The sequence below is a fragment of the Terrapene carolina genome, unplaced genomic scaffold (genome assembly GCF_002925995.2).
Source record: "Terrapene carolina triunguis isolate 2854851 unplaced genomic scaffold, T_m_triunguis-2.0 Scaffold34029, whole genome shotgun sequence".
Taxonomy (NCBI): Eukaryota; Metazoa; Chordata; order Testudines; family Emydidae; genus Terrapene; species Terrapene triunguis.
This window is the reverse complement of record NW_020698380.1, coordinates 3,067,200-3,087,406: the sequence shown is the minus strand read 5'-3', so window position 1 is coordinate 3,087,406 and position 20,207 is coordinate 3,067,200. Positions and strand designations below refer to the sequence as shown.

General features: G+C 38.7%; 1 protein-coding gene across 4 annotated transcripts in view; it reads right to left on the bottom strand.

Moving 5' to 3' along the window:
• LOC112119304 (trafficking kinesin-binding protein 1) overlaps positions 1-20,207 on the bottom strand; it is a 116,591-nt gene that overhangs the window by 9,686 nt on the left and 86,698 nt on the right. For 2 of the 4 annotated variants that reach the window (XM_024217913.3, XM_024217914.2), the window contains 7 exons: positions 19,054-19,184; positions 18,475-18,549; positions 17,477-17,614; positions 16,097-16,173; positions 12,999-13,235; positions 12,000-12,316; positions 6,790-7,119 (listed from right to left, as the gene is read on the bottom strand). In XM_024217913.3, the coding sequence (XP_024073681.1) occupies positions 6,790-7,119; positions 12,000-12,316; positions 12,999-13,235; positions 16,097-16,173; positions 17,477-17,614; positions 18,475-18,549; positions 19,054-19,184 (1,305 nt within the window). The remainder of the gene's footprint in view (positions 1-6,789; positions 7,120-11,999; positions 12,317-12,998; positions 13,236-16,096; positions 16,174-17,476; positions 17,615-18,474; positions 18,550-19,053; positions 19,185-20,207) is intronic. The other 2 variants (XM_024217915.3, XM_024217916.3) reach the window with 1 other exon arrangement.

Sequence of the window (20,207 nt, the reverse complement as noted above, 5' to 3'; positions counted from 1 at the left end):
CACAATTTGTTAAAAAAAAATGTCACAAGAAATTCTCGAGGGGCAAAAGTGATTTTATACCAATCAGTGCAATTTAGAGCAGCCTGTTTCAGGTTCAACCAGGCTCTCCACAGCCTCGAGGGGCCATTCTGACAGCTAGATACAGCACAGTGCAGACACACTCTGGCCATGCTCCCAATGCTAGGGGAACACTCAATTGGCCATTTAATCTGGTTTTACAGCCCCTCTATGCCACCAGAGAGGCACAAATGGGCTGTAGCAGAGCCTAGGGCCTGCCTCGCTCACAGAGCACTGGACAAATTTGGTTAGTGGAAGAAATGGAAAAAAAAATACTGAAATTAACAAACACATTAACATATAATATTGGGTCCAGACTCTTGTTCTCCATTATGCCAAGGATGTTGATTGATCTTGTGAGAGGCTGCGCTGAGTGGAATGCATTGAACGTCTTTGCACTACAGAATATTTCTCTCATCAGATCTATAGTTCCCCTGAAATAGGTGGAGGGGTGAATCAGTCTTGGATGCCCACAAGACATCTAGGAGGCCTTAGAGACTAGGTTTGTGTTTTTTAAAAGCTGGAGTGAGCCATTCTGTCCAGCATTTTGTACGTGGGCTTGTGCTGAGGAAAGGATCTAGTTCCTGGTCTTTGATTAGAGCATGGGATCACCTCCCTCACTACTCTTCCACAAAAGGACTCTTGCTCTCTTTAGGGTCTGAAGCCACATTCACCTTTGCCTTCTTTAGCAGGGGTTGGCTGGAAGCAGGGATGGGAGGGTGAACTGTAGTTGGGAGGAACTAGCTGATCTCTTTGGTGCAGTCAGTAAGTGTTTAAAGCATTAAATATTTCTTTTATCGCAGCAGTGAAATAAAAGTCATGGCTGCTTTAGAGGGGATGGGAAGGAGGATAACTAGTAATGCAAGACCCTTGCGAGGGCATCTTTTCTTCGATGGTGCTATTTTGATATGAAATATGGAGTCCAAGGGCCCTGCATCCATTATTAGTGCGTCATCATTAACATACCCCACAGGGGAGGAGAAATGCTTGAACCTAGATAGCCTGGCAAAAACCATCATCTGTGTCATCAAGTGACACACAGCACAGCGGTGTGGATGTTTCAGGTACTTCCTACAACTCAGCATGGCTTATTCTCCTGGACAATGGAAGATGGCAGCTCTGGCACGGAGAGAGAAAGGTCCCCTCCAAGGAGCTTTACCTTCTCTGTTGCTGGTGAATCTACAGCAGAGTAATTCTGCTGATAGGAAACAGGGCCAGAAATGGGAAGTTAACAGCTGAAAGCCTATGTCAGGCAGCCTAATTATGTCTGCTGGAGTCAAAAATCAAACCGGGATAGTCTGCCAGAACCAGCCCTTGTAAAGGGGGCTGACAGCCCATGTTACAATTATCTGGGTGTCTCTGCTGTTCAGAGGACATAACCCTGACTGATCCACAGGCAAGTGTCTACATAATATTTTTTCTGTGATAACCCAAAAATTGACCATTTTGTCATCTATGCATTTCCACGAGCAAAAAAATTTTGGATGGAGAAGAGGGCAAGCAAGGTACTTCTACCTCCATCTCTTTTCAAAAGTGATGTTCTGGAGCTTCTTCTCCACCCACCATTCTGTGCTTGAGCAATGAATGGCTCTCTGAACAGCAAGCTTTCTTGCATTCTCTGTCATGAGTTAAAATCCTTAGACACTAGAGGAGGAAGGACAGAATTACCTGGCTTTGGTGGAGAGACTGAGTCAAAGACTCAATATTAGTCATGTTATTTTAATTGGTTACTATTAATGGGTTTTATAGTAAAAACCCACCAAACAAAAAAACTCAACGCATATCTTAACAATGCCTAAGATAGTATATCAATGATTTCTTATTTGTGTTACATAACACATTAACTATACCTTGCATTAGAAACAAAGAATAAAACATTAAATAATTGAGCAAGAATGGGTTTAATGAGTGAGCAATTATTCAAATGAATAGCCTGTAATGGAAGCAGATACATTAGTTCAGCAAGGGTACTGGTATCAAACACTATTTATGTGGGTATGATTTTTCTAGGCTGAGGTCTGCTTGTCACAAAATATACAACCATAGAGTACAGAAATGAAGAGGTTTCACGTTTTTTAATCATTAATCTGGCTTCTACCTGATTGTAGGCAGGCTAGGATATTTGAGTCAAACTGTAATACTTTTAACAGCAATAAGCAAAAATTAATATTGACAACTCTTCCTTTTACAAAACTTCCTTTCAAATATTTATACCATCTTCGAGAAGATAATACAAATGTGCATCAGCATCTTGTTTTAAATAGATATTAGTGTATTTTTATTCCTTTTCCATACATTGCTAATAATCTCTTGTAGGTATATATTAGTCTTCCTAAAAACAACCAGATTTAAGGCATTCATTATGTACTTCCACCATTTTAGGCACGTGTTTTGAAAAACTCCCCTTCTCTCTACCTTTAGATGCCAAGTTTTGAAAAAGGAATGAGTGCATGGGCCTGATCCTGGAATCCTTCTTCACACAAGTAACCTCATGCAAATGAAGAGCTGCAGGATCAATCCCTATGACCCTGAATCAGCCTACAGTTAAATATGCACTTAACTTTAATCATAAGTAGTCCTGTTAACTGCAGTGGGACTACTCACATGCTTGAAGTATATTAAGTCCTTTGCTAGCTTAGGACCTATATAAGGAAGTCTCCATGCGAAATGCCTTCTGTCTCGTAAAAGGATTCTGTCACATTTTAGACCCAAAATGAAGGTTTTTTTTTAATAAAGAACGTACAGAAATATATTCAATGTGATTTTGTTGCACAAGTTACTTAACCCAGGAACTATGCTACATATTCTTGAATGCCATCTACTGGCACTTTTCCTATTAACCAATTATTTACAAATATGCAGTGTAGACCACTTCTAATCAGCCTTTATTTCAGTGAAATATTCTTTAGTGGTTCTGAAAACTTCAGCGAAAGAGCATTGTCTGAGTACCTGAACCAGACAATCTGACTACAAACTGAAACGGACTAGTCTGGTACAATGAAGGTTTTTTTTTTAAAAAAAAGGAAAGAAACAGCATAAAAGGTGAAAAAAAAATAGACGTTTAAGTGCTTTCAGTTTTAATAATCTCAGGTATTATTGGCACAAATAAAGCTATTGTTTAAAATGTATGGGTTTTAACTTGACAGTACCCATTTAATATCCTCACTATTTCAATATATGTTGAAAATCTCCAGGTAAGAGAATACATATTTCCCCAGAGAATCTGGATATTGTTTACAGCCCTGATTGTGCAATTTACAATGCCTGGGCAGACAGCTGTGTCCACATGTAACCTGGAGTGCTCTGTGGGCACAGCAGTTCACCCATATATTGCAAATTGCAAGGTCAGGGGCTCAATTTGTACTGAAAAATCTTAATACCATGACCACGAGTATTACTCCAGTCCCGTGTGCCGAAGTTATTCAAAGCATTTACATTTGCTGCAGTTCTCAAACCTGGAGAGAAAGATCTTAAAAACAAAGATCAGTCACCCTTTAGTCAGCAGAGATTTATTTCCCAACCCATCATCCAGATAGGAGGCAAACTGCACTGTCCTTCCTTTTTTTGGCCATAAGACATCTTCAGCACCACCAGAAAGCATCAGCCTTATTTGCGCTCTTGAACCTAGATATTAGCGCTTAAAGAGAATGATCATTATAAGTGTTCATCAGCAGGCCACACAAAGCAATCATAGCAGCTCATGTTAGCTGCCCATTAAAATGTGAACTGGAAATGCTCCTCACAACCATCTGATGGAAGGATGTGGTTCTTGGAGGTAGACAAGACCTATCACATTCTTGCAGGGCAGTATGTAATCCTCAGAAGTAGACATGTACGATGAATTGAAACTTGGCCAAAAGGCTAAGAAGATCCTACTGTTGCATATGATCCTGTAAGGGCTTATTTTCAGGAGTTGTAGTATTTTTATGGCCTGCCAAGACGCATTGTAAGGAAGGTATTTTCTTGCTTCAAACATCTCTTAAAGTCGGGCTTCCACAATGGAAAAAACTTGAGTTTTTCCACAAAATGAAATTTGATCGTCCAGATTACTTTCTATATTCCCTTTGCTTTTAATTCAGTCATGTGTTCTTAGAGAAAAGTTTATTCCTTGATAGCCTACCTTCTCCACTTGCTTGATCTTGTAATGAAATCAGCCTTGTTTTTGTGACATCGCTGTACTCTGACGATTTCATTGCAAGATCAGAAAAGAAGAAAAGATAAGTTGAGAAAAGCAGTTTTGACAATATTTAAATACAGAACAGCAAAGTAGAAAAAATAGTATGAATTCCTCCCAATAAATCCTTCTGCAGTGACTGTCCCTAAAAGATAAACACTGATTGTGTACCCTAGATTTAAAATATGCACAGCTGTAAGTAAATATTTAAGGGCACTTTTCACTGTAAACTGATCTGTTTGGGAGGTTCCCCCACATGGGAGTCTCTCTTTAATTGCTGTAGGTAAGTGAATGTTCATCAGGCCCTTTCATTAAGGAACCACAGTGCCTGTTATAACCCTCTTGCTTACACAAGACATTGTTTATCCAGTCTTTCAGGGTTTACTTCTGCCTCGTTGCAGGAGCTTTTCCTCCAGCAATTTCTTTTTCTTGAAAAGGAAACTGTGGTAGAAGGTGTGTAACTCATGATTGCTGAGGTCAGGCAGATATGCTCTAAGAAGCATGAGGAGTCATACCAAAGCTTCACCTGACATCAGCTACATGTTTCATCCACATTTGTTAAGAGATGGGAGTGGTTATAAGGCTCTATAAAAATAGTACAATAATGACGTGTTGGCAATGTAAAGTCTGCATTTCAGTCATCTAACAGGATAAGACGTAGTTGGTAGCTTCCAAAGTGCTGAATCATTCCAATGCAGAAAAAAGGGACACTGCAATCTCTCACCCCTTCACTTGAATGAGACCCATAGTGACTGCAAATCTGGCTGTGATCCACTGATGCCATTAGGTCCTCCATAGTGGCACAGAACACGCTATACCGAAAGCTGTGCCATTTGGAGGAGGAGTCGGAGATGGAAGACGGTTCAAAGTTTTCCATAGATTTCCTTCTTCTGCTTATTAAAGTTGTTTCTTCTCATTCATTCTAAAACATCTGGGCAGCGTGCCCCCAATTCAGCAAGGTATTTAGGCACATACCTAAACTTTAAGCACATGAGTAGTCACATTGTGGTCAGTGGGATCACTAGTGGGGCTCCTCACATATTTAGCATTAGACACTTGCCAATTTCTTTGGCATATTCAGCAATTTAGGAAGACTGTTTGAGATGGTCAGAGTCGCCTGAATCGGAAGGGAGAATCCTGTTCTAACAACTTTAAACCAAATTTGCAAAGAAAGAAAAAATTGCTTTCTTATCAAGCTTAATTACAGCTAATAATAGTTCCACAGACACTTATTTTCTTCATAATAAATACCAGTCACTGGGCAATGGATTTCAAAGACTAAAGTCCATTTTCGTAATTGCAATAGGACTTGAAGGCATTCAGCACCTAGCAGATTCCTGCTACAATTTACAGGGAGAACTGCATCTTATATTAAGTTAGGGCATGATTCTGAGAGGTGCTGAATTCCCATTCACCTTTATGTGATGTGAAGGTGCTTAGTACCTCCTGGCAAGTTCAAAGCACCTTGTAAGATCCAGCCCTTAGAAGCTATCTAATTTTCTATGACTTCACACACAAAGTATAATTTCATCCAAAAGAAAAGTGCCATTCGTAAAAATGACTAGATATACATGAATTAGTTTTCATGGAAACCTCAGTATTGGCTGGGTTTGTCACTGATAAAGAATAATGATTAGTATGAAACCATAAAACACGTGAACTGTCAGATACAAAACTACTCTTCCCTTCCAAACTTGAATCTATTTTAAGATAAATTTCAATATACCTACATTACAAGACAATTTGTAACCTCTGTGTAGCCACAAACTGTGACATGGCTCACAATGTCCAGTGTATGAAACAGTATTTTGAGTCATTTAACGTATTCAGTGTTGCTTTCAGTCGTAAGGATAGAATTTGGGAGTGGTTTAGTGGAAGGGAAAAAATGGTGTTTGTAAGGAAAATCAGATGTGATTACTGTATCTTCCACATACAAAATACCTTTAATTCTTAACTGGATGACAAAAATCTTTATGGGCTAAATTTTAAGAAATGTGTATTTAAGGTAATTGGACACTCAATTTGGAGAATTCCTTTGCTTAATTTTAAGTGAAGACACATCTATTGGTTTCACGAATATAACTTAGATGCACTTTTTTCAACATTTAGCCTTATAGAATCCATCTTTTTCTAAACAAGAATTAAAGGAATGTGGCATTATCCTTTTTGAATGTCTAGAAAAATATTATATACATAGATAGAATGCAGTGTATATATAGTGTGTGTGTGTGTGTACATATACATATCACAAATCCCAGTCTCTCTTTTAATCATTTGAATGAACCACTTCTTTTTAGCAGCCTTCTCTTATCAAACTAAAAAGGAAAAATTAACCATGTGCCTTAAAAAATGTAAAACAAATTAGAAGATTTGTTAAAGAAAGAAACACTGTGAACTAATGTTAGACCGGGCATATTTTAATTACCGCACGCACTAATGTGCAGAAGCTACACACAAAGTGACACTATGGATGATGCTCTGGAAAGATGTGAGAACAGCCCAGTAATCAATATCCTGTAAAGATGTCAATTTTACTGGACTTAATGAGGTTCCCTCACCAGACCCCTCATCATCGGCAGACGTGGACTCCTGCATCTCCTCTGTGAAAGCCTGAGACTGGCTTGGATTATTCTTGCTGTCTGAAACAGTCACTTGTGCTTGTGACCTCTCACCTGAGGTCTCTGTGTGCTGAATTGGCGTCGAGGTAGTTAGGCCCTTGTAAGAAATGTCACCTGTCTCATCTTCTTCATAATCATTAAGGCAATACACTTCATCCAGGTCGAGATCCAGAGTTCTGAAGCCCTTAGTGACAACCCCAGGCCTTGGGTCTAAGATTCCCCCCAGGTGAGGCTGAGCTAGCTGCTGCCAATGATGCAGAGTGGCTGAACCTTTAAGAGGAAGAAAAAAAAACAAAATCAGCAAGCAAGCCTGAGTATTTCTCTCAGCTGAACATCTGGATATTCTCATTTCACTCATCTAGGGTTCAATCCTCGTCCCACTGAAGCTTTGCCATTAGCTCCATGCTTCCAGGATTTGGTCTTTAGATCTTGTATTTAGAGGATTGTACAAGACCACAGAATTATGGCTTTTAGATTGTCCCAAACCAACCAAATAAAGCAATGACATAAACACTAGACAAAGCCAGTGGGCCAAATCTTCCTTATTGTAAAGAGGGTAGGTAGTGGCATCCTCCTCTCAGACCATGCACACTGGGACTAACAATACAGAATTGAAGAGAATATACATTTAAACAGCATACTAATTACCAAAATGGGCAAAGTCAGAAAAATGGGCACCAAAGATTTCTGCCCTAAGAAGGGTGATATCAACACACACTAGAATTTACTACTGGTGACTAATGGGAGGAGAACAATTATATAGAGGATGCTAGAAAATTATATCAATTCAAGTTTAAAGGAAGGAAGAAAACACTAATGATTTGTTTATTGGTTCTAGGTATTTTTACAGCCTCTATCTGAGCCTCTATACTACTGGAATGCACTAGTACATAAGCATACTCTACTATACCTGCAATTTCATCCTTGGGAAGTAACATTTTGAGTGTGAAAAAGGTACATTTTAAAGAGAGCAATGAAACATGAGACAATGAGCCAGCAAGAGCAATTCATCAGTGTACACATCAGTCCAGGAGTGCTGGTTATGGACCTGATCCTGCACCCACTGAAATCAGTGGAAGATTTATCATTGATTTCATTGGGAGTAGGATTAAACCCTACAACAAAATCCAAGAACTCAAACTGTACTCTGATCAGCCCACATCAATTACTCTTTTATAATGTATAGAAAAAAATGGAGGTAATTTGCTTCAGATCCCATGCTGGTGACATACTTGAGAACATTCCAGTTCACACAAGCAAGAAAATTATTCAATTCTTCTTATCAGAACATGATGTTTATTCAATGTGATACAGTGCAATAAATAGTGTGTTTGGTTTCAAGGTGGTACTTAAGACTATCAATTTTCAGTTACTTGGTCTTCTACATGAAAAACCTAACGGACCATAATATTGTGGAGGGGTTGTCTTAGATGAATTAATGTCATGTGTCTGAAAATACCCACAGAGTAAATTATTACTTTACATCAATAATAACAAACTACATAAAATATATTTTGGATAGTAACTGGACTTTTGGGAACAGTGACTGAAAAAGAATGGGCCATATTTATTCTTGGTTTAGCACTACTGAAATAAATGAGTTGCCCCAGGAATGAATCTAGCCCACTGTGTTTTGAAATCAACATTTTCAGCTTGTATCACAGAAAAAATCAATAATAGAATCATTCAAGTACACCTCTACCCCGATATAACGCGACCCAATATAACATGAATTCGGATAGAATGCGGTAAAGCAGCGCTCCGGGGAGGCGGGGCTGTGCACTCCGGTGGATCAAAGCAAGTTCAATATAACGCCTAGAACGCAGTAAGATTTTTTGGCTCCCGAGGACAGTGTTATATCGGGGTAGAGGTGTATTGCTGTACAGACAAAGATACGCATGTTAGATTAAACTGACCCTGGTACAGAGGGCCAGCAAAATGCTTATGCTCTAGCTAAGTCTCTCGTTTGATGGAACTAAGTTGCACACTGGCCTTGGGGTGGCCCTCTGCACTAGGGTGAATGTGACCATTTGAAAATAAATAGTTTATGGACAAAGAAAAGTAACGTTTTCTGCCCAATATTTATTACTGTGCTGTTCCATATAAGTTTATCTTTGTGCAGACTCTCTTGCAAGAGATGGATAATAGAGGTGTTCAAATATTAGCGTGTCTTTTATTAAAAGCCACAAACACCCTACAGGATGTTTCAGAAAGCAAATGACAGAAACCAAAATCTCTCTGTATGTGCTATTGTACAATTCTATACAGTTGACTCCTTGACTCCTATTCACTCCTTATGTTAAAACTTTTGAAGAGAAATACCCTTTTCACTTCAGACCTCACCAAAATCCACATCTTGTAGCAACTTTGTAGAAAGAAAGCAGTCAGTGGGCAAAATGAGATCTTTGCCATGGTGATCTATTCACCCCCGACAACTTTACTTTCATTCCAAACCCTCGTGTTTCTATTTGCAATGTATACTATCACAGCATATTTCAGAAATCATGAAAGTCAAAGCCAGGTAAACTTCACTGCACATAGGAGGAAGTTTCAGCTACATCTGCATTGTGATGTGCTACACAGTGGTATGTTGTATCTCCTTCATTATATGTTTTTTAAAAAGTGAAAAGTAATAATGTTCTGGATTTAATTTTTTTTTCCTGAAAAATTATTGCAAATGCAGAAGGCAACATAGCTTTTCTCTTATAGTCAGATATAGGGAAAGCAATAAAAATGCAGAAAATTGTTTTAAGACTCATCCATCATTCAAAAACAATGAGCGTGGAAAGCAGTGCTGCTTTAAGAAGTGTCTGCTACACCAAATTCTTGTAAATTATAAATTATCAGAAGGAAAATCAGAGTAAGTGGAACTATGGAGTAGAACAATTAGACTGCAGAATCACTGAGGAGAACTGAAATTTTATTTGCTTTATTCACATGCGTAACTGTTCACGAATTTATTGTGGAAGATCAAAGCTGAGAAGCAATTTGATCTGTGTACTGTGTGGGCCAAGGGAAGGTGGCACATGAAGGTGCCATCACTGATAGATGGATAATGAATGACTGAGCCATGAATGCATACTTTCAGTGGATTTGTGGAGTTACACATGGCACTTATGGTGCAAGATGCTATGGATACAGAAAACTAAGGAAACTGGATTAAGAAAAAAAAAAAGATGAACCAAAAACGAACAATCTGATGCAATGCAAAGAGATAGTCCCACTATTGTCTAAACATGTAACAAAGGCACTTTTCCCTTTTTAACCATACCTGATTAAAGGGAAGAGGAGAATGGGAATAATGTCTTCACCACTAAGTGTAATCCACTATTTCTTTTACTATGATTTACAACACTGTTTCAAAGGAATAGAAATCACCTAAATTTGAAGTGGATTAACAAAGCATTGACTGTAATTTGTTTGGATTTCTATGGCACGTATACCCTTAAGATGTAAAAACACTAATAACTACTGAATAACAAAATTCGGTAAAGATATAGTGAATTACACTTATGTTAGTCAGGGAAAAAATATTCAATACTTATTTGCTCCACAATAATGATCCAATTTTTTTTTCTAAATTTAAGAAAAAAATGTAAAGGAGAAGAATCTGATCTGAATGGTAGATGGAATCACAATCACTTATTTTTTAAAAGATGGTATATCCTTAAAATTAGAAAATGGACAGAGATATAAGCACGTTACTAGTGGACTATGAAAAATGTGCTGAAAATGATCAAGAAATTTCAAGGGAAAGACAATGATCTGGTAAGAACAATACCCCTTCCCTGCTCCCCTCACAGCATGCTCCCCCACAAAGAAGAACATGGAGCAAGTCTGAGAAAATTAAAAAGACAGACAGATAGAAAGATCATGAAGACCGAAAGAGTTTATTGAAGGAAAAAGCAAGGATATAGCTGGATGACAGAAACCCATTACAATGTTAGCAACCAATATATGTGTTTAGTGAAATTTGAACATCCCTTTTCTAAAAGCAATACAAGAACTTCAAATGGTTACTACATGAAAACAATCATGAAAACAGAAATGATACCACATAAAAAGAGGACACGTTAAGTACTATGGCTAGAGAGTCATCTGAGTAGGTGCAGCATGACAATTTCTTCCCGGAAAAAAATAAGCTTTATCTCCATTGAAAATAATCATGAGAAATGCTCTGAGAAATGCTGCTTGAAGATTCATTAATTTTATTTTTAAAGGAAATGCTGCAAGTTCACTGGTGAAATTAAAACATGCATGGACCATTCCATGAAATAGTAAAGCTCCGTAAAAAACAAAAACCACGAAAACAAAGAACAAAAACACTAAGCAGAAGGGAGGCTCCTAACAGGATTTACATAATTGCACACATGAAATCACACTATGGCAAAACAGCTGATGAAAACTGAAAGCATTCAATAGAGCCAGGCACACACAACACATCGATGGAAATGTGCTTTAAGCCCTGAAAAGCAACAGCACTGATACTCTAGTCCTGAGTACAGACCACCAATTACCTTGCTTTGTTTTGTGATGGGGAGAAATACAAGAAGCATGGCTGAGATCTAACAAGTCATTTACATGTGAGACCAAAGCCTTTACAGTTTTTGAATTCAGGTCCAGAGGTAAAAAAGTTGAGACTCAATCCTGAAAACAAACACTTACTTACTCATGTCAGTAGTTCCATCAAAACCAAAAGGACTACTCGTGAGAATAAAAATATTAACATGCATACCTGTTTTCAGGATTGGGTCTGATGCTCCCCAGGTTTGCTCTGATAAATTTAGATACTTTCACAACTCCCCTGCACCCCCCAATACTCTATGCATACATGATGTGCATGAAACATTAGTAGTAGGATTCAATTACAGTCAGTTATATGATGGCTCTACTGAAGTATTTTTGAACTATGTGTTCTTGACTATACTCTGTGTGGTGTGGTTTATTTGTTTTTATGCAATGCACCTTCTTTTAAGGCTTATGGGGAAATTTATTTTAGTTTTAAAAGAGTTCAAACCAACAACGAGGATGACTATCTCTAAAGTAAAAAGAGTATGTATTACAGAGATTTCCTGCTTTCCGGTGATGGATAAGAGACCACAGAGAGTCACTAAGAAGAACAGATAAAGGCCGAGGCCCTTTATTATCACCTTCAAGGGGCTTCACAATCTGAAGCTTCTCTGGCAGGTAGGAGCGACTGCTGATGGACATTCCTGAATATCCAGTGAATTCTGAAAACCTGGAGTGAGTTCCCAATGACATGATGCTCTCTGTTGGTGTAATGGAACCACTATGGAGTTCACCCTTCTCCGCCAGTTCCCGCAACTTCCTCTCCTGCTCTTCTTCAAAGAACCTCCGCTCTGAGAGGTAATTCTCTCGCCGAAGGGACAGCCTTCGAAGAGCTGTCTCCAAGTCACTAGAACCAGGTGTCCCCGGAGTTCCAGGCTTCTTATTCTTGTCTTCATTTCTAAACACAACAGGGAAAAAAAAGAAAGAAAAAAGCTTAGAACAGCTTAAAATTCATCTACTATTTCCCAGGCATTCAACCACCACCAGTTTTACACTTGTCACATCTCAAAATATGCTAGTCTTACAGTGAAGTCTGAGAGGACACACTTGTCTTGTCTTTAAAATGGTTTCCAATTCTGCATACACTTGTTTTGTGAACTGTTTTAATAATAAGCATTTTACTAGAAAGTATGCTCTGTGTTGTAAAGCATACTAGGGAAAAACAAATATTGAATGAAAAGCAAGGCCCTGACTAGTTTTACTTACAAGTTTTTATAAGTCACCTTCACCTTCTTTAGGATCAAGAGAGTTAGCTGTAACTGCATGTAGAACAAACCTCTCACATGGTAATGCAAACTGGTCAAATATCATTTGTTAAGAATGTTGGCTTGCATTTTCAAAAGTGACTAGTCATTTTAGATGCCTCATTCTGTTGCACTGAAAATCAGGCTCCCTTTATCATGCTGTCTCAAGTTGAGTGCTCAAACATTGATGCACGCCATCTGGTAACTTTATAAAATGTAGGCCATTATGTTAACTGTGACAAATGATTTAAAGGGAAGAGAGATAACCATTAAAATGCTTTGCCTGCCTCATATATATTAGAAAACAATAGTGCATCCTAGCTAGGTAATACTGACCCAATGTCAGAGGATTCTGTTTCTAGAATGATGCTATTGGTCTTGTTGTCTATCACATTGTTGGAGATGTCTCCCCCATAGAAACTGGAACGTGGAGTGCTGGTACAGCTAGAAATGACTGAGTTCATTGCAGAAGACTGGTTAGATCCTGGGATATTCATTGGAGATGGAGTCAGGGATCTCTGCTTGACAACTTGGTTTATGTTTCTCACAGTCTCAAAGACCCGCTTCTGGTGACTGATAAAATACACGAACAGTCAGTAACCACAACACCAAGAAAAACTGTGCCTTAAAACACTGAATATCAGAGAAACAGGAATGGATCAGTACTGATCAATTACATCACAGTTACACATCCAGTCTTGACACCTTTCCTAACATACTTTGGGTCTTATACTTGCAATAGTCAAGTTTCCAAAACATGATTTGTGCCAAAACAACATTCAAATCAAACCATGTAACATTCTCTCATAAATTCTGAAGTACAATTCAATTTTGAAACATTAGGTCTTGGTCTATTGTAACCTTGTCTTTTTTTTAAATAGTCAGTTTATTTCATATGCAGGAAGAGGATGCAGCAAGTCAGGAGAGAGATGCTGTCTAGGCTGGTAAGCTTCAATTCTGACTTACTTTTAAAGTTCTCTCTCTCTTTTTCCATAGTCCTCCTGACTTTATAACTGTTTTCATTCAAGAGTAAAATAAGGGGGGAAGTTTTGAGAGATTAAAAAAATAAACCTGTTCTACCGCAGGTGGCATGTCACAGGAGGCCCCACCGCATGGTTCAACCAGCACTCAGACTACACACTTATGGAGCCCCCCCTTCATCCCTTCCCACACCCCAAGCTTCCATTTTCCACAGTTAGATTGCAAAGGTATAATAATTAATCAGGAGATTCACATGAGCTCTTTGTTATGATTCATATTTGTTTGTCCAATTGGTGAGTATTGAACAGCTGTGTCCTTAGTGCAGAAGCTCTACAATAACATGCCTTAAGTATCTCACAAAACTGTGAGTACCCCTAAAATAGCGTGAGGTTGTCCAAGAGGATTTTTTGCCTTTTTTTGTTCACTATTAACAAGGGCAAACATACAACAGAGGGAATGTAAAAAGACAGAGTGGATAATACAGATAATATTTCACTGACAAATAGCTGGAGGGGATTGGTAGTGGTGGCACAAAACATTAATTACATGCCGTAAGAATCTGTGGATGAAGTAGTACATTAAATAAGACCTACGCACTTATTTTTTTTGGGGGGGGGGGGGGGTGTCATCTATACTAATGGAGCTTGAGTCTCTTTTCATTCAGACAAATGTAAGTCAGGCCTCAATGGAGTTACATCAGTGTGTGGGAAGAATCAGGTCCCATGGAGTTTGTATGAGAAACACGTGACTTCATTTTGTTCAAGCTTCATTTGTGCTTATAGGCTCAGACTCAAAGTGCACTTAAAGTACTTGAAATTAAGTGTTCTGTTGAATCAGGGCTTCATCTTCCACCATCTCTCCCTTCTTTGGAGAGCTCAGGCTAAGTCAGGATACAGATCTATCAGGTTCTCCTAATTAACATTAGTTTACGTCAAATTACCTCACCTATTTATAAAAGTGTAGGCTGGTTAAATTTGGTGCAGATTATATACAATTTACATCAGTTGACAAGGCCTTTTCTTTTCTGCCAAGTGGTACCAACCTTGGTCTACAATGGATTTAGGCTCTGGAATGAACAACAGTGCTGCACTCACCTCACCTCAAACCAAAATCTTGTTTACAGTTGGGAATTTTAGCTAAATATATTGTCACTGCTGCTACCATTCTTAACAGGTTTAATGGATGTGGGAGGGAAAAATGCCAGAATGTGCTGAGGCCTTGTCTACATGAAGACTCTCACTTGAGATGCACAATCAGTCAGCACACTGATGGGAATTCCTGCTATTAGTCCCTAGTGAAGAGAGGTGCCCGAGTGACTCACCCCAAATCATTACTCAGGCAAGTCTAATAGGGTAACAGTTCAAGATTATCCCTTTCACTCCCTGTCTCAGTATACACATTTCCATCACATGAGAATTAAAGCAATAATTTCAGGGGGAAATATATCATTAAAAGCTCACATCTGGTCATACCTTCCTTCAGGGGGACCTACAAAAAAAACCAAGCAGGCAATAGGTTTCCACTCCTGCCCGTGCCCAATGATTATGGGCAAGACACCAAACATTTCCTTCCAAACCTCCAATTTAGCTATTTACTCTCATCTTCCACAAGACCAAAGAGAAGTTTACAAGAACTCTTAGGGCAAATTTACATAGCAGATTTTACAGTGCCAGGTGGCAGTGTTATTTAACACTTTGGTCTTGCCTATGTAGATGAGACCAAAGAATGTTGCAACCTTTTAACCTGATCTGTAGAAATCTGTGAAGTGGTTTTAACACAATTTAAATCAGGTCTACACAGGCAAGCCCAAACTGTATTATAATGCGCCAGGTCACCTAAAGTGTTCTATCAAATGGCATGTTTGTATCTATTGTATTAAAAAGGCTCTTATAGTGCAGGACCCTTGTAAACTTCACATTTAGAATGAAACAGGAAAATGAGGAAACATGTTAAATGCACCCATTCAAAACGCATGGCACAACTGGCAAGTCATGCTTTCAGCCTGCATCCTTTCTGGAGAAAAAATGATTTCATGGCTCCATGTTTCATTAAAAGACTGCCTTATTTTTAAATTTCTCTTTTTTAAATATAGGTTTAGCACTACTGAAAAATGTAAGACAGCAAAATTGAAGATGAGAGTCCTTTATCCACAACAGTGAAAGCTTCCCCAAACCACGATGTCAATGTTCCTCAACCCTGGGATGAGAGGGCAGCTCAGCTTCCAGGCCTACTGTCTTTTCTTGGAAAAACAAGCAAGCATCTACAGCGATGACAATTTTTGTGATGTGGACAGCAGTTCTACTAGGAACTGGATTTTGAAAGATTCTTCATTTCACTCTGGGGTCATTATTCTTCTATCAAATGGTAATACATTTTGGATACAATCAACTGCATCAACTTTTTTTTTTTTCTTTTTAAACACAGAATATAGGAGCCAATTGTATTGATCCTACGTTACGTCAGGAGAGTCTGGTTCATCCAGCTGCAGTTCTTTTCGCATTGATCCTTCTATCTCTGCTGCCAAAGAGTCCTACCAAAAACAAACAAACTCTTGTCATATCATGAAATTAATATTCCCACAATTTAGTAATATTTCTACTTTTCTTGCTAGAAATCAAGGTCTAAAATTAAAAACAGATTTCAGTGTTGGGAGACTAAGCAAAAAATATGAATGGCCGATGTAATAACAAATAATAATTACTATTTGTACTTCTATAGTGCCTACCATCGGATGAGTGCTTTACAAACATTATTGCAAATGGCATCACAACACCACTGCAAGGTAGAGAAGATGAGAAGGAAATGGAGGTACAGGGAGGTTAAGTGACTTGCTCAAAGATGCCAAGAAAATGTATGTGTATAGGTGATAACAGAACCTACATCTCCTGACTTCCAGGCCTGTATTTCTGGCATAAAATCATGCTTCCCTTCATGTACAAGTCATTAGATATTTAATAGTAGAGTGGGTGGGTTTTTCCCCCACTTTTTCTTTCACACACTAAAACTAGAATATATTCATAGGTTTTCTTTTTTTAATGTACTGCTTATAAAATTGTAATGACTACCTTGGCACAATGTGTTTCCAAGGTTATTAGTGTCTCAGCAGTGTTTAAAAGCTCTGGGCTGCACTTTGGGCCATCAAGTCTTTACAACTGGATACTAATCCCCTGAAATGGACCACATTTTTATTATTGCTTAGTTAAATGCTAGTAAGTCCCCAAGTCCATTAAATGCTTAACATTCAACATCCTAAGTGACTTTCTTTTCCCTGACCAATTAATCATTTGAAAAAAAAATTTAACAAAGTATACAACTCCTTCTTAGCTCACGCATTTCACAAGCAGCTACCAGCTGCATTTGTACAATAACCAGTTGTATTTGAGGAGACCTGGATCTTAAATGTGTTTTAAATTGGCCCATAATGGATATTAAAAAGGGAATGTAAGAAAAGCAAACTACAAACTTCACTGGGGATCTACTATGAGCGTACGAAGATGCTCTAGTCACAAGAAGTTTTTTATTGCTCTCTCTCGACAGTGGGAAATGGAGAAACAGTGAGAAATGGAGAAAATGACAGAGCCAGATTCTGCTGCTTAATTACACTGGTGTAACTTTCACACATCTTCACTGCAGTCATTCGGTAAATCTGTGCCACTGACATCAATGGAATTACTTCAGAGATCCATACCAGTGTAGCAGAGCAAAATTGCTCTGGAAAATTTTTATGTAGTATTTTTTTCATTATTTGTATTGTAGTAGCGCTTTGAGGTTTCACGCTGATCATAAACCCATTACGCTTGGCACTGTACAAGCACATTTAAACATCTTCTCACCATGGGGAAGAGGCCTAGCGAGTGGTAGCGACGTGATATGGCATTTGGCATCGTCTTGTTCCGAAGGTTCTTCAGCTCCTCCTGCGCCTCATGAAGCATTTCCATGCACTCTGCATACTTGTCTTCCAGCTCCCGCAACTGTAACAAGCATAGTCAGAAAGATTCCAACACACTGTGGGCCGCACAATTGCCCTGCAAGTGCCACAATTACTTTAACTACTGGGGGTGGGAAACTGTTTAAAAAGAGAACAAATGCTGTATTTATACGTAAATTGCAATAACTAGATATTATTTGTGCATATGAAATGCATATGCAACAAGTATAGCAACTATAATGGCAAAAACTATAAGAGATAAAGAACATTTTAATGAGATTTTTAGTGTTCTAAAGTATTTAGACACAATCTTAAATCAAGGCCACTCTAAGACAGTTTTCCATAACTACTTACATTATATGTTAATCTAATATTTAAATAGTCTCCTTTAGCTTTTTTTTTTTTTTTTTTTTTTTAATATATACACACTTTTTGTATGTGAATGTAGTGCCCATGAGAGGTAACTGATCGACAATTTTGGATTGTTCTTTGTGAGTACAGTAAATGCAAATTTCCCCAGGTTGTCCCTCACTCTGCTAACAGGCCTACCCCATAACCTAAAGGTGCCAACCACAATAGGTGCAGAAGTTAGTTATACCTCCTACCCCATTTCAATCCTTGTTTTCCCGAGATGGCTAACAAGATCGCCATTTCATGTCAATTGTGTGCTCTCGCGGACACACTTGTACATATGTTTATGGGAACAGGGACCTGTCTGAGAGGAATACATTGCTGCATCGAGAAATGGACTGGGACCAAGAACTCATTTCACATAGACCAGTCATGAGGGGCCAAAAGCTTTTTTTTGTCATTAGCAGTCTTGGTTGGATTAAACTGGTAATTTAGAAGTGAAAAGCTGCTGTCCTATTACCAAATCATTCTAGTATTACCCATGATACTTACTTCTGCCGTGAGCTGACGCTGGGCATCTTTAGCTGCTCCCAAATGCTGGACAAGTTCTTCATTTTCGACTGCACACTAAAATACACCAAACAGTGGTAGACACACTAATACAATGATTACATGTTTTTTTCCAGGACAGCTCTTAATTATGTGAATAGTGAATTTCTCCCACTCTCCTTCTTGCGGGACATTTATATTATATATGTATCTGTATTGGCTAAATGGTCATGAGACTGCATCCACTATTAAAATATTTCTCTCCTCCCAAATTCACATCTAGGCTCTGGGAAATCAGTGGATATCCTCTATCTGAAACAGCTATGGTGAAATCCTACCCTGCTGAAATCAATGTCAGAATATCACCTCTCAAGATGAATTTAACCATTGTTTTTGATGCATTATATTTAATATAAAATGGGTAAATCAGGTATCCATATCTTTCTATAAGAAAAATCTTAAAGGCAGGTCTGCTTTTTACATTAAAAAATGACCATGCAAGAGATTTAAGTCAAACAAGACTGCCACACATGGGAGAGAAAGGAAAAGTTCCTGAGGGGTGTAACAAACATTATTGCTTACAGATTTTGCCTTTTTCTGTAGATCAACTATCTGAGAAAGAAGATGGGTGATCTCTTCCTGTTGCCGGGCAGCATCTTCAGTTTTCTTTGCTAACTCCTCCGAGATACTGGAAATCTGGATGTTTGCATCCCCTTTAACAAGAGAGAAGCAATCACAACTCAACGCCCACTGTCTATAAAAAGAGGAACTTTCTGAAGAATGTTGCTTAATGCAGCAGAATCTTTTTCCAAAACACGGAAAGATACTTTCTCAAAAAGACATTAACAACAACAACATTAAAAAATATAGAGAACCGATGCTGCAATGTGGGCTGTATACTTGCTAACAAGATTTCCTATTGTGGGCAAAACTGACATCTTGCAAATACAGTGAAGATGGTGTACCAAGGCAGTATATTAAACTGTGATAGAAATAGTAAAGTTCAATAGTAAGATTCACTGTAAAATGTTTGCACATTGAAATGCACTGAAAATTCAAAACTTTCATTCTATTGCACTGTAACTGGGTTGCACTGTAACATTCAAACACGTTAAACAGCCAGGCCAAACCTATCTTTCTCAACAACAGAAAGATGGGTACATTAGATTAAATTGCAGCAAGAGATTTAGGTCAGACATTAGGAAGAACTTCCTAACTGTCAGGGTTGTTAAGAACTGGAACAAATTACCTAAGGAGGTCGTGGAATTGCGATTATTGGAGCTTTTTAAGAACAGGTTAGTCAAACACCTGTCTGGTATGGTCTAGATCAGGGGTCAGCAACCTTTCAGAAGTGGGATGCCAAGTCTTCATTTATTCACTCTAATTTAAGGTTTCACGTGCCAGTAATACATTTTAACGTTTTTAGAAGGTCTCTCTCTATAAGTCTATATTATATAACTAAACTATTATTGTATGTAAAGTAAATAATAGTGCAGTGAGGTGAGCGGGGCCGGCGGCTGGTATCCCAGGCCGGCTGTGGGATGAACGGGGCCGGTGGCCAGGACCCTGGCTGGCAGGGGGCCGGTGGCCGGAATCCCAGTCTGGCTGTGGGTTGAGCGGGGCCAGCAGCTGGTATCCCAGGCTGGCAGTGGACTGAGCAGGGCCAGGACCCTGGTTGGCACAGGGCCAGTGGCCGGTATCCCAGACCATCAGCAGACTGAGCGGGGCCAGCGGCC